Source organism: Syngnathus floridae, chromosome 19 (genome assembly GCF_059516105.1).
Source record: "Syngnathus floridae isolate MCC-2025c chromosome 19, RoL_Sflo_1.0, whole genome shotgun sequence".
NCBI classification, from domain to species: domain Eukaryota; kingdom Metazoa; phylum Chordata; class Actinopteri; order Syngnathiformes; family Syngnathidae; genus Syngnathus; species Syngnathus floridae.
This window is the reverse complement of record NC_142431.1, coordinates 5,082,493-5,097,042: the sequence shown is the minus strand read 5'-3', so window position 1 is coordinate 5,097,042 and position 14,550 is coordinate 5,082,493. Positions and strand designations below refer to the sequence as shown.

Sequence of the window (14,550 nt, the reverse complement as noted above, 5' to 3'; positions counted from 1 at the left end):
TCTGAACAAGATGAGTCATTTAGAAAAAAAAAAAAGGTAGCTGGATGTGAATATTATCCAATAATAAATAAACTAACCTTTGTATTTTCTTTCTCTGCCCCCCCCCCCTCCTCTCTCAGAATAACAACAACTTAGACGCTTGCTGTGAATATTTGTCCCAGGTCAGTCCATGCTACTTGTACAGTGAAGAAGGAAACATCAGCTTTTCTGACGACCCCAGCTTGAGCAGGCTCCGTAATCACATGACCCAGCTGAACCTGGGCCTGCAGTCTCAGAATGTGCACGTGGCCCCCGCCCGAGACGGCCTGAGAATGAACGGCAGCCGGACTCTGGCCCATAGCCTGAGCGAAGGGCCCCTGCAGACAGACCAGGCCCCGAACAGTAACTTCTTTCAGCAGGAGCCGCAGTCTGCTCCAGTTGAAGTGCCTCCCAGTCTCAATGTGTTTAGTGCGATGGAGCCCTCGCGCAAACCACAACCTCCGCAGCACCTTGGACTCTACCCCCTGGGCGTCAAAGGAACCACCATGGGTTTCCAGCAAACGCCACGTTTCAACCCTATTACCGTGACGCTAGCTCCTCATATTCAGACAGGCCGCAACACTCCTACTTCTTTACACATACATGGCGGGCCGCAGTCAGGTCTAAGCAGCCCACAGGGTAACTCAATCTACATTAGGCCCTACTTAAGTCAATGCGGTACGACCCGGCCCAACCAGCAGCAGGGAGGCAGGGCCCAGTATAGCCCCACCTCTCATCCGCAGCAGCAGATCTATCAGATCTCTCACCCTTCGTCCTTGTCAGGGTCTTGGCCGGGCCCTCAGCAATCTTCTTCCTCACATACCTCACAGCAGCATCCCCACGGCCACCAGACATCTCATGTCTACATGCCAATCAGCTCCCCCACCAATTCCCAGGCACCCTCCAATTTTCCTTCCGGAAGCCAGCCGTCCTCATCCGGCGTCTCGTCTTCTTGCTCGTCTTCCTCGTCGTCCTCCTCTTCCTCCGTCATCCCCACCTCGCTCCCTGCTATCAGCCAGTACAACATCCAGAACATCTCCACCGGCCCGCGTAAGAATCAGATCGAGATCAAACTTGAATCTCCTCAGAGGAGCAACTCCACCACAACAACAGCTGTGCTGCGGACAGGCGGTGGGTCCCGTTCCTCGTCCGCCTCGTCCTCCTGCCCTTCCTCCTCGTCCTCCTCCTCCTCTTCCTCAACTGGGGTTTCTACTGTCCCGAGCACGCCGCTCTCCATCGGAGGCTCAGGTCTAAGCCGTAGCCAGCCCACTGTTTACATCTCCGCAAGCCCGCCCACTGCTGCTACCACGCCTTCCGAGGAGGCTGTCCTGGCCCCAGCCGGGTCCCGTTCACAACCCAAGTTTTACATTTCAGCCAATGCCTCCAGTGATGACAGTGGGGGTAGGAATCCTCCCACAGTCTACATCTCAGCTAACCCTCCATTGCAGGGGCCGCCAGGTGCGAGGAACATTGGGGGCCAGGTGAGCATGGGCCCCGCTTATATCCACCACCATCCACCGAAATCCCGACCCTCTATAGGAGTGGCAAACACGGCTTCCTCGCCCCGTGTGGTGGTGACTCAACCCAACACAAAATATACTTTTAAAATCACTGTGTCCCCCAATAAGCCCCCAGCAGTGTCCCCTGGGGTTGTGTCTCCTACATTTGAGCCCAACAACCTCCTCAGCCTACCGTCAGACCATCACTTTGCCGAGCCGGACCCCCTCCATCTCTCGGACCCGCTTTCACCACACAACGAGAGACCGAGCGAGCCTCGCCGACTCAGCATGGGCTCTGATGATGCGGCGTACACACAAGGTAAGACACCGGAAGTCTTTACAGGGAACAAAATAACGCCTGGTCTGGTCTACCAATGACACCAATTAATCATCAATTATTATTTTTCTATTAAAGACATGTAAGCAACTAGAATCATTTTGTAATCAAGGCCACTAATTTATGATTATTAGACGATTTATTAATCCAGGTGGTTCCGGAACTTCCCGCCTCAGGAGGATTTCAGTTTTGGTGCCGAAAGACTTTTTGAAAATGATACATTTTTGTGTCTCATCATTACAAACAGAAGATAAGTCCCTCTAGCAAAAGTGGTTGTTGGTACTTCAGTATTTTAAAAGAAAAAAAAATTATAGGAGGTCATAGGTCAACAGGACATTATTCTGTCAATGTAATATAAATATCCCCTTACATTTGATGTCTTGTTAGGGCTTCTTTTATTACCTATTTAGAAAATGGCATGTGACTTAAGAGTGAACTCTTTTTTTTTTTTTCTTTACACAACGTGCACATTAGTTTTCAGGATAAAAGGCGTCTTTTTGGAGCCATAATAGCTTTTTATGCCCCTGACAAGTCGGAATGGTTTTTCCATTTGTTCCTGCCAAGAAGCTCATTTTACCACAAACTAAGCTCTTTTAGGAACATTTGTTGTTGGGACTAGTAGAGTCAGTTCAGAAAATAGTCTGCAAAAAAAAAAAAGCAAAGGTGACTTATTTTGAGTCCAGGTGGGATGACTCGAGTCTGTGTTGTCTCCACTAAATGCTGTGTTTGCTGCCCCTGCCAGAGCACAGCAGATCCTATAGTGAGTCAAACGTGTCGGTGCACACAAGTGTTTCCTTATTTGGGCTTTTGACTAAATTACATGTGAGTCACTGGCTGTGATTCTTACATTGCAGTCACTCCCAACGGGAGGGTCTTCACAATGGGGCCTCTTCTGCTGACCCTCCTCAGCCCCACGCTTTCTGCTTTTTCTTCCAAAATATTGCCGCTGACCAATGTCTTATTTGAATGTTGCTTATTCAAATGAGGTACTTTTAAGGTTATGCTCGAAAAGACACTTGCCGACATTCCTGGTTATGTTACATAAGGCTGTTACCTATTATTTAGAGGTGTGCACTGCCCAATTGCTATTTACTTCAGGTATTTCACAAAATACAGTGCAGTGATTCAAACGTAAGATCCTACTCTGTATTGTTGAGTGACAACTCTCTTTGCAAAAAAAAAAAAAAATGGGGTTGAGGTCTGGGGAGACCACTCTAGATCTGTAACCCTTCCACTGAACTTCAAATGTTCTTATTATTGTGCTTCTTGTTCTCAGCATTGTTGGTCCATCAAAAGGCCCGCATGGAGAGGCTTTGGCACGAACTGGAGCTCAAGAAAAAGAAGCTGGAGAAGCTAAAAGAAGAGGTCAATGAGATGGAGAATGACCTGACACGGAGACGACTGGAGAGATCTAACTCTGCCTCCCAAATCCCTTCAGTAAGTTTTTTTTTTTTTTATGATAATTACATAATCAATGTCTCTAAATATGTCATCCAACGTTATTGTCAGATCGAGGAAATGAAGCAGTTGCGATGCAAAAACAGATTACTACAAATTGACATTGACTGCCTCACCAAGGAAATTGATCTCTTTCAAAAAAGAGGTAAGTGTATCTTTTTAGAATATGTTTCTTAGTGTGTCTCGTTTTGGTGCCGAAAATGATTCTTGACTGTCGGAGGTCAGTTAGGGCACGAGCCCGGGACTTGTCACATCCTTCCCTGCAATTGCTGACAAGGTGCTGCTATTGTAATGTTAACTACTGCTTCTTCCTGAATTGCATCCTGTGGCTGTTTGGTAACGTGGGATTTATTGGCCCTCCGAGCGACCCACCGCTGACAGAAATAATGCCAGAAAGCAGTTGCTTTGATAAAACTTTTAAAAGCTGATATAGGCAATATTTCTTTTCAGTAATTATACCACACCTCTGTATTAGAGAACTATTTTGTGTTTGTATTGTATTTCAATGGCATTTAAAATGATTGCATTTTATACAGGGATTGCTTTGAAAAAAAAAAAAATCACTTGTCTTGATGTTGTAAATAGTGATAAATATATTTTGTAGGGTTATTTTAGATTTGCTTGTGCAAGGGCGGAGCTAGTCACGCTGCTGAGCACTGATTGGTCAACGAAGACCTTATTCTTATTATGTATTATGTAACTATTTATTTCATTGTTATCTTTAAAGTGTACCAATACACACGAATGATTTGCGTGTCCCAATCTTAGAATTTTAAAATTCATCTAAGTGAAAATTAGTGATGCCAATTGTTTTATGTTCATGCAGTCCTCATCCCAACATGTTAGAGGAAAAAAAATCAGGGCAGATTCTGAATCAGCGCAAGCTCGTCTTCTTGAAAAGTTTACTTGCATCGCTAATTAAAAAAAATATTTTAAAAAGTTGATTTCATTTTCTTATAAAAGTATAAATGCAAAAGATTATTTCTCCCACACCTCGATCTAATTCTTCCCTTCGATAAAAAAGTGTATTTTTTTAATGAGGAATAATAAAAAGGCTTCTATTTGAGGTGAGTCCGTTATTTAATTTATTGGTTGAAACTATAACTTTGATAGGCATCATTATAGTAGAACTAAACGAAATAAATTGGGAAACTAAATTGAACCAGAAATGCAAATCTAGCATCGAATGCAGTTTCAAACTTTTCTTTTTTAAAACTTTAAAGCTTTCTCTTTATCCATTTACAGGACCACACTTCAATCCCGTTGCAATCCATAATTTCTATGACAACATTGGATTCGTTGGTCCTGTCCCACCAAAACCCAAAAGTACTTTATCAGTTGGTAAGTTTAGGAGGATTGCATGATCTACCTACATAGTTTCTAAACTATCATTATTATTATTTATGAATTGTTATTATTCTTATATTATAGACTATATCAACGATAAGTTGTATACCATTGTGCAATGCAACAATAACAAACGGTTAAATTACTAAAAATTAAAATAAAAACTGGTCAAATATATTTTACATGTCCTCACTTGTTTAAAAACATCTTTCAGATTATTTTGCCACTAGCTGTCAAATTAAAATGACATTACAGTTGCTCAGGGCTCTGTTTAGGAATGTCACATGACCGAAAGATTGTTGGGGGGGGGTTGAAAGGTTTTGCTGTCCCCCTTTCCATATTGCTTAATCAAGTCCCTCATGAGGGCAATGAATACCAAACGGATTCAAAATTTGTCAAACGTTGACACGCCACCGTGTGGATTCTTCTCCGTGGCAGACAGTAAAAGTTTGGCAGAGCAGGAGGAAGACGAGGGGACGCAGTGGAGCTGCACGGGCTGCACCTTCCTCAACCACCCGGCCCTCAATCGCTGTGAAGAATGCGACCGCCTAAGGGACTTCTGAGCCAGAGAGGCCGCCATGTGCCCCTCCGCCTGCCTTCTCCCACGCTTGAATCAGGGAAAATAAAGGGGCTTTGTGATGCTTTTCCCTTGTTGTATGAAAACTCTGATGGGGTCTAATTATCGTGCAGCCTCTTTCCTACCCCCCTCCCCCCAATTTTTTTTTTTTTTTTACCCCTTGCAGAATGCTGTCCTCCTGAAGGTTTGACTGGATACTGTTTACAGCTTGCGTCTCTTCCTAAAGGCAGGCACAGTTGGATAATACCTCACATTTGACACTCAGATTGTGTGGGCTCCTATCATTTCCGCTCAACGTCCCCCCCTCCCTCGGGGGTGTGGGGGGGGATACCTCGCTGCTCCCACTTTACAGTATTACGAGCGTGACCCCTTGCAGTGTCCCACGTACGCAACACAGGCGCCCCACGTGCCTTTTTTTGCCAAACGGAGTTTTTCCTCCCGGCTCCCGCGGCGGTTCGTCAAGGGGATTGGGAAATTTCGGACCGCCGCGCTCTGTCTGAAGGGAAAACAGACTACTCATGGACCTGTTTTGCTTTTTCTAGAGGATGTCAAAGGGCAAGCTGGCAGCATCTCACTGCCTTTGAAATGTGCCTCGTGTTTTCCAATATGCCTTCCATTTGATTTCAAAAATGAAAAAAATGCATGCTTTGTGTACAGAAAGTCCCTTTTTACTGTACATAATTTTATGTGCCTTCTTCCTCACACTATGAATCACGTTTATTTTCTGTAAGTATAGCTTTATAGACTTTATTACTTGTTTAGTTTTCCCTTTTATTAATTCAACGATACAACCCCCCCAACTTTCCATTTTGTAAGCATGTTAAATTCCGCGAGAGTCAAAGAAGAAAGGAATTATATCGCAGTCATCACAAATGGTCGCCTGCGTCACGAAACAGCAATTCCCCCCCCCCCCCTTCTTCCTAGGACACCAAAAATGAAATCATAAATACAATCAGACTTTATTTTATTTTTAATCTGACAACTGGAATGTGGGTTTATTATTTTGAGGACACCTGAGTGCAGAAAAACATCATTTCCAGTACAATCTTCACATCTGAATGCTCCTTGAACAGCTAAGGAAATTGTCCTATTTTGTATTGTGCGTCTATTGTGTGGTTTTTTTTCGTGGTACTGAGGTTCATAGAGAATATGTCAAGTGTCTTTAATAAAGGTCAGAATTTTTGCTATTCGGGAAAGTAGAAAAAAAAAGCACAACTTGACTGTTCACTTTGTGTACTATTTTATTTTTTATTTGGCTCCGTTCACCCTCAAACTTTTTTTTTTTTCTCAGTTGGGGTGCTTCTACTTAATGTTTTTTTTTTTCTTTTTTGCCCCCTACATTTAAAAACAAAATAGTTTTGCATTTGTTCCTTCGGAACTGTTCAATTTGTATCTTATCTATATTTTATAATGAAATCTTTAATGCATCAAAAGTAAAAGATGAAAAAGGTCTCTGAAGCACATGATGCCAAACCGTTGCCCTTTTTTTTTTTTTTCTTTCCAGCCCAGAGAAAAACATTTCAGCTTGATCTGCGCTTTGGTGTAAAGAGGCAGTTTATTTGGTTTTAATAAGTGGAGAAAACATAATTTCGATACCTAAAATGTCTTTTTGTTTTTATCTGAGAAAACTCTCTTTGTAACAGATAAGTTATTTGTAAAAAAAAAAAAAAAAAAAAAAAGGTAATTAAAAAAAGGAAATAAAATGTGTTCAGATTTTTGGGACGATCGTGCGTTTTACTGTTGTTTTGTCCACTAGGTGGCAGTTAATGGCTTCATTCAAGGTGTTATGAATGAATTCTATCCATACGTCATTCTCTAAATTATTGATGTCAATTTTCATGACTTTCAGAATTATTTGGTACACAGTATAGCTGGGCTTTCCCCAGTCGTATTTATAGAAACAAGAAACTTTTGTAACAAACCACATTCCGATCTATTTGATTCAGCCAAAACCTGTTTTGTAATTAGTGACAATCAATTTGCTGTCTGGCAGAATAATATTAAAAGGAAATATGTAACTTCAGTCTACGTTTTGCGTTGTAGTTGCAAAGAACTGAACAAAAATGACAGATTTAAATGCTTGTATTTATTTTAAACAACAACATGATACCGATACAGTAATATAGCCTTCCTCACTTTGAGGCAACATGAGAAAACAACACTTGCTGCTTCAATTTAAAATGGCTGTGCTACAGTAAGTAGCGTGTCCTGGACACAGTGCATTGCACATTTACACTTTTTAAAAAGCAAAGAAATATGATTATTATTTTTTTCTGAATGATACCAAAAATAAGCATATGTGAGCAATGCGAAAGAACATTTGAGCGTTTATTCATTATCCAGATTGAGATCCATGTAACAGTACACTCTTGGGTCTTCACGAGTAAGACAATTGAGCAAATTGATATAATGATTGCCATACTATTTTAACCTATTTATTTATTTTTATTATTTATTATTTATTTATTTGTAACTATTTATTTTAATTGTCTCCTTGCATACCATAATTGTTCAAAAAATGCTTCAGGTTTTATTAGTTTTAGGATTTTTTTTTTTAATCTACATCATTAAAACTGCTGGGTTGAAAATGTAACCGACGCAGGAAGTCGGGTCAATTTGACCCAGTTTTGAGTTTTGCAAAAAAGCAACCCAACAAATTGTTGCTTTAACTTCCATGGTCAAAAACAACCCAATTGTTGCTTTAACTTCCAAGGTCAAATTGAGCCAACTTCCCTAACCCAAATTGGGTTATTAAGTATATTGTAAACTATAATTCGAAAACTACATACATCAGTACCCAAAATAAATAAATAAATAAAATAAACCTCAAAAGCTTATGCATGATATTAATTGACAAAGAGAAGAATGAAGGTTTTTGCTACGACTGCAGCTAGTTTTAGTTAATTTTATAAATGTAAGCTGTAGCCCATTCACTGCCATTGACGGCTATAGACGTAAAACATTGATTTCAACTGGGCTGGCAGTGAATGAGTAAAAGCAATTTCGTTTTTATGTTGTTTCTATTCATTTTGGTTTATGTCATTTTATTGGTTTGTATTCATGATAATTACCGTGGACCCAACTACTGCAGTACTAAGCATACTAATACATGGATATAGAAAATATCAAAGGCTCAAATGGCATTCCCAGTTTGTTTTAAGCGATAAGTTACTTTTTACATGATGATAAAAAAATTCACTTCTTTACAAACATTACCTGTTCATTAATAAAGGTTTTGTCATAGCGACAGTCTGACCCTGAAATGGGTTGAGTAGATTTCCATTGTTTCCTATGGGAAAACTGATTTGAATTTCAAACAAATGTGAGATTTTTTTTTTTTTCATAACAAAATTTGCTTCTGAAATCAGAGATCAAGACGGCTGCTCCTGTAACTCTGGATCAGGGAGCTCAGTTCGGACACCTCTGACACATGCGGGTAGGCGTTCATGACTCCGTCAACTGCATCCTGGGGATAGAGCGTGCTCAGCTTATTCCTCATCTCGTTGCGCAACTCGCTGGATTGGCGACCGAGGCCCCACGCGTCCTTCGGCAGGCTTTGGCTCTGCCTGTGCGGGAATTGCCTGAAGTAGTGATTCTCCGAAAACCCTAAGGCACCCTCCTGCTGATGTAAGGGCACAGCCGGACATGATGCCCACAGTGCCCCCACTGGGGGCACCTCTGCCTGATAGTGACCACAATGGGCACATGCAGACATCTCGCAGTTATTATGAGGAACGTAGAAAGATCCTGCAAACTGTCGGTTGGTGCCACTGTGCGACCCTGAGAGGGAATAGTCGTCGTGGCTCAGGCTGCAGCTGCCTACCCCGCTGCTGTACGGGGTTCTGCTCATGTTGGGGGGACCATCCATGATGTAGAGTTTGGACATCCAGCTGTCCAATGAGCCAAAAGCCTCATCCGCTTCTGCGCTCGACCAGGCCGGAAGGTTTGGTGGACCCCATGGGCTGCTGCCGTCTTTGTGATAGTGGTCAATGTTCAGAAGCTCGTCGGTGTTGGTGGAAGGTTTGTAGGTGTGAGTAAGTGTGTCTCGCGAGGTTGGCTTGTAGCTTGATGTCTTCGCTCGGTCTCTGAGCTCATCAGCTACAGACAGCTGTGATTGGTTGGTCCTCTCTGGATGGTAGAACTTGCACTTCACACCGTATGTACACTTTTTCCCTGAAAAGAAAGAATTCATGTCAGCCCTGAGTGTGACATTTGAAAAGTATGACTCTTTATTTTCAGTCTCAAGTTTTATTATTTAAGTACAAAACTTTTGACCCTAATCTACCTCCATAATATTGTAATAATTATTTTTATTAATATCTTATTTTGTTAATTTCCCTCAATAACAATAATGGGGAAATTTTTTTTTACTGTGTTCCAAATTAAATATTTTCAAATGTATAGAATATTTAATCAACCAACCATAAGGGCAGTGTTGCAGTTTGTTGTCTATATTTTTGGGCTTCTTTCGTAGAAAATCATCAATGGTGGGACCGTTTCTACCCAAAGGATCATCTGGAGGCATAAACCTGTGGAAGTGGAAAATAATTTTTAATATCTGACAGATTCACTTGACAATGTTGTATGAGAAAAAAGTATTTGTCTTACTTGTCATTAGCAAAAGTGTACATCAGCAGCCTCTCCTCAATGAATTTTTTCCATTGTGGATTCTCCATCTGAAGGTCACGGTAGTTGTCGTTGGACACGATGATGCCGTCTATGTCGTAAGCCAGCCTCACAATGTAGCGATCATCATAGCACACCACCCTCTTGCCGTTAACGCAACGGGATGGCGTGTACACTAAGATCTTCCTCCTCTCTAGCTCGTGGAGGATGTGTTGATCTGTCAAGCACAGAAAAGCCGAAAATCATATTTCAATGGGATTTTTTTCAACGGGAAAAAAAGTCAAAAATATTATTTCCTACATCCTTTCTCTCGATTTTTTTAAGAAAACAAATATTGAATAATCACCCCCCCCCAAAATGAATAGATTGAATAGATAAATTAAAATAGATAATACATAGAATGTCCCTCTGTGTTAAGAAAGCAGGTGCCTATTTTTAGCGCCATTTTTTTCCCTCAATTAGACGAGGCACCCTGTAATTAAATAATGACATCTATTAAAGGAGAGGCAAAACCACAAATAGACAACGCCAAATACCAACACAGTGCACCGCTTTACATCCAAATTTGGTCAATTACACTTTTTTTTTCCACAACTTAATACAACTGAGCACTCCATGTCTTATTTATTTATTTATTTATTTATTTATTTATTTATTTATTCATTTCTTTCTTTCTTTCTTTCTTTCTTTCTTTCTTTCTTTCTTTCTTTCTTTCTTTCTTTCTTTCTTTACTTATTTATTTATTTATTTATTTATTTATTTATTTATAAATGAATTATTTTATTCATTTATCTGCAAATTATTAACCAATATAAAGTGTTGACAATTTAATAAATTTTTAACGGGGTGGTTCTTGAAAAGTGCTGGTTTTGGAGATACTGTGAAACAGTGATAAAATGTTTGATAAAATGATTCCGCTGTTAAGTGGGGAATCACGCGAGTGAACTTTGTATTGTTGTGACTTCCCAGGTGGGTGCAGTCATGCTTGAAAATTCTTCCTTTTAAAACCGGCTGTGTCATGTTGCAATGACGGGTCATGTGATTACCTGTAATAGGGGCCTCGGGCCGCGGCTGCTCCTTCCTCCACATGGGAATGAACACAGTGATGTCCCGCAGTCCCTTTTCCCAAAACCAGTTCACTGCCATCTGGAGGCCCTGACATGAGAACACCTTCTTGTCTCCATGGCTGCACACACACACATGCATTGGGAAGTCAACAAAAACTGTCCAGCTGACCATGTTACAAATAAACTTCCTCTTTTTATAAAGAAGTAGGCAGCTCAACAGTGACACTTCTGCAAAATACCTGTAAATAAATACTGCTGATAACACTGCAGTATTCCTCATTTAGTAAATGTAGTTTAATGTGCAGCCAAAGGGAACGATGGGAAAAATATTTAAATGTTTTTTTTTTTTTTTACAAAAATGACCATGTATCGTAAAGGTCAGATACGGCCCGCCACATCATTTGAAGACAAATTGTGTATCAAATTTGTGGCTCAGTGGCCTAGTGGTAGAGTGTCCGCCCTGAGACTGGAAGGTTGTGGGTTCAAATCCCAGCCAGGTCATACTAAAGATTATTAAAATGGGACTCATTCCCTTTCTTCTTGGCACTCAGCATTAAGGGCTGGAATTGGGGGGTTAGATCACCAAATGATTCCCGGGCGTGGCACCGCTACTGCTCCCTTCGTTGATGGGTTAAATGCAAAGATAAATTTCACCGCACCCAGTTGTGTGTTTGACAATCATTGGGACTTTAACTTTTTTAACTAGAATAGCAAATTTTCTTCACTTTTAATATCTTTTTTTTTTTTTTTATATTTGACCAGTTTTTACTCGTCTGATTGAAAACCGAGTTATTTGTCAGTTTGTTTCGTAGCTTTTACTGTATGAGGCAGGGGGCCGCATTCCAACATGTTTTCCAAGATCCCCTCGTTAAGTGCACCTGTGTGAAAAGTTAGGCTCCGAAAGACCATGAAAATGAACCGATCTTTTCACTCAGGTGTGTTTAACGAGGGTAGCTTGGAAAACATATTGGAACGCGGCCCCCGTGGACTGGAGTTCTGGGTTAGAGTTTCAAACAACTTGTCTGATTTTAAAACGAGTTATTTGTCAGTTTGTTTCGTAGCTTTGATATAATATGAGGTGCTCATACATTTATTTGGGTTGAGTCATTGAAGCTATGACTACAATGCGGCTCACCAAAAAAAAAAGAGTTTGACACCCCTGATGTATAGGCTGTTTTTAATAATTTTTTTTGACCATTTAAGATGATCATTTATAATGAGGCTTTATTTTTAATGTTTATGTATAGTAAAGGTTTTTTGTTTGATTTTTAAATGACCATGTACAGTAAGGTCTTTTTCTGTACTTCAAACTTTCGAAATACTTTCAATTGAATTCGTTCCTCCTTATCATAAATGAGTCAGGTAAGCTTAAAGGTGTGACTGAGAACAATTTAGCCCTTCTTACCCAACAACTTCCTTGTGGGCTAATGTTGATCAAACAGACACAATTGTTACAAGCGTTGTGTGAACATGTTTACCAGTCAGTTGTTGGAATGTCAGCAACTTCAAAGTGACACTTTGCCCTATGAAGGCGCTTGAAAAAAAAAAGAGAAACGAACACGTTTTCACTTCCTGCTAGTTTGAAGAGGAAGTGAGGTTGGATATATGAACTGAAACAACAAACCAAAAAGTAGCTACTGAAATATATATATATATATATATATATATATATATATATATATATATATATATATATATATATATATATATATATATATATATATATATATATATATATATATATATATATATATATATATATATATATATATATATATATATATATATATATATATATGTATATATAAAAACATATTTTTATATTTTATTTTATTTTACTCTCTCTCTCTCTCTCTATATATATATATATTTTTTTTACTTTATTTTATTTTTATACATATATATATATAAATATATATAATTTTTTAAAAATATATTCATATATTTTTTAGATTTTATATATATGTATGTGTATATGTAAAATAAAATAAATATACATATATTATAAATATATAAATATATTAAAAAATTCAATTTTTTTTATATTTTATATATACATATATATATACACATATATAAAATAAAATAAAACTAAAATATATGTATAAAATAAAATATAAAATATATATAAAAAAAAAATATATATATCTATACATATATATGTATATATATATAGATATATATATAGATATAAAATATATATATATAAATAAATATATATAAAATATGGTGCGGTGGGTGCGGTGAATATATATATATATATATATATAACTATATATACATATATAGTTGCTGACTCACCTCATGGCAACATTGCTTCCATCAACAACTACTGGTCTGAAGGGAAAAGCACTTTCTTTGTCTGGTAGTGGTTTGGTGGGTGAGGGGTTGCAACCTCTTGACACCAGTTTAGGGCTGCTTGGGATGCTTTTGTCACTGCGAATGTGGCAAGTCTTGATTAGCTCTTCTAGAATGTCGTTCGTCTGGGCGTCGTGATGGAGACTCTTCAGCACCCTGTCAATGTCCTCGCGGGAGTAACCCAGTTTGAGAAAACGCTCCACTTTGGCGTGCTGCTTTCGGTGATCCATGGCACAGTTCAAGGAGGTGTTGAAATCTTCTTAGACTGCTGGAACCCTTCTACGCATACTTGATCTGCATCTCCATGGCGATCGGCCTATGTTTTGAAACAGTTGAAAGTGAATAGAGGAAGTTTCTGTCTCATGACAGTAACTGTGACAGACATCAGAGGAAGTCTTGCAGACTGACTCGTGAAAAGATGGAACTGATACAGGTGTGGAGCGAACATTGAGATTCTTGAGATTCTTCTCTTAAGTCATTCAAGGTGCTTTGATTTGCATTTCTGATAAAAAAAACAAAAAACAAACACAGATACATTCCTCCAATTGGATGCTGAGAGCCTGGTATCAGCCAGAAATAAATATTGCATTGACAGTGCAATTAACAAAATTCAGATTCAAAACCCTAACCCTAAAAAAGTAGTTAAATAAAACAAGCAGTCACATTCAGCAGGATGTTGAGCATTCACTGATGCAGATTTTGTACTGGTATGAGGTCGTTGGCTGGTATTTGTGTAAAAACAACACATGCAGTCATGAGGACTAAACTTAATCTAAACACAAACAGAAAAACAACTCCCTGTTCTTGTCTTACAAACATCATCAACGTCTCAGGTGTTGAACTTTTTTTTTTTTTTTACAGGGACTGTATTCTTTGTTATTTTATATATCAAGAAGCATTTTTAACTTTTCTACCCCTAAACAAATCCAAACATTCTATGAAAAAGTCCAGACCCAGTCAGAATTGAACTCAAATTCCTTTTCTAAGTCATCGTTAGCTGTAAACAACACATAACCCAAACTCAGAACAATGACAAGTTGAAGTTTCACTTAATTCCATTGAACATTTTAAAGTGGATTCTTGTGAAGTACTTACGTATGAGGACATAAGCCGGATCACAGAGTTGATTTGGAGCGTCTCTATGGTTTGCTGTGCTTCAGTGCTCTGAGCAATGCAGCTGTCATTGTGAGCAACTCTTATTACTCATAGAAGGAAGTAGCTGCTGAGAGCAGGAGAAGAAAAAAAAAAAGTAAATTTGCACTC

At 39.1% G+C, this 14,550-nt stretch overlaps 2 protein-coding genes across 7 annotated transcripts in view; one reads left to right on the top strand and one right to left on the bottom strand.

Moving 5' to 3' along the window:
- The window catches only part of tab2 (TGF-beta activated kinase 1 (MAP3K7) binding protein 2), a 22,741-nt gene extending 14,875 nt beyond the window's left edge, over positions 1 to 7,866 (top strand). For 3 of the 5 annotated variants that reach the window (XM_088361200.1, XM_088361201.1, XM_088361202.1), the window contains 5 exons: positions 120 to 1,836; positions 3,131 to 3,291; positions 3,364 to 3,457; positions 4,558 to 4,653; positions 5,098 to 7,866. In XM_088361200.1, coding sequence (XP_088217326.1) covers positions 120 to 1,836; positions 3,131 to 3,291; positions 3,364 to 3,457; positions 4,558 to 4,653; positions 5,098 to 5,222 — 2,193 coding nt within the window. In that variant the 3' untranslated portion in view covers positions 5,223 to 7,866. Of the gene's footprint in view, positions 1 to 119; positions 1,837 to 3,130; positions 3,458 to 4,557; positions 4,654 to 5,097 lie in introns of all 5 variants that reach the window. The other 2 variants (XM_088361204.1, XM_088361203.1) reach the window with 2 other exon arrangements.
- LOC148381786 (endoribonuclease ZC3H12A-like) lies at positions 7,303 to 14,550 on the bottom strand. 2 transcript variants are annotated; one of them, XM_088361207.1, is made up of 7 exons: positions 14,383 to 14,532; positions 13,696 to 13,789; positions 13,231 to 13,603; positions 10,909 to 11,048; positions 9,845 to 10,079; positions 9,659 to 9,765; positions 7,303 to 9,409 (listed from the first exon to the last, which is right to left on the bottom strand). In XM_088361207.1, the coding sequence occupies exons 3-7, from the start codon at positions 13,515 to 13,517 to the stop codon at positions 8,601 to 8,603; spliced, it is 1,578 nt and encodes a 525-aa protein (XP_088217333.1). In that variant the 5' UTR covers positions 13,518 to 13,603; positions 13,696 to 13,789; positions 14,383 to 14,532; the 3' UTR covers positions 7,303 to 8,600. The 2 variants fall into 2 exon arrangements, with proteins under 2 accessions (XP_088217333.1, XP_088217331.1); XM_088361205.1 differs by lacking the exon at positions 13,696 to 13,789 and having other exon boundaries at positions 14,383 to 14,550.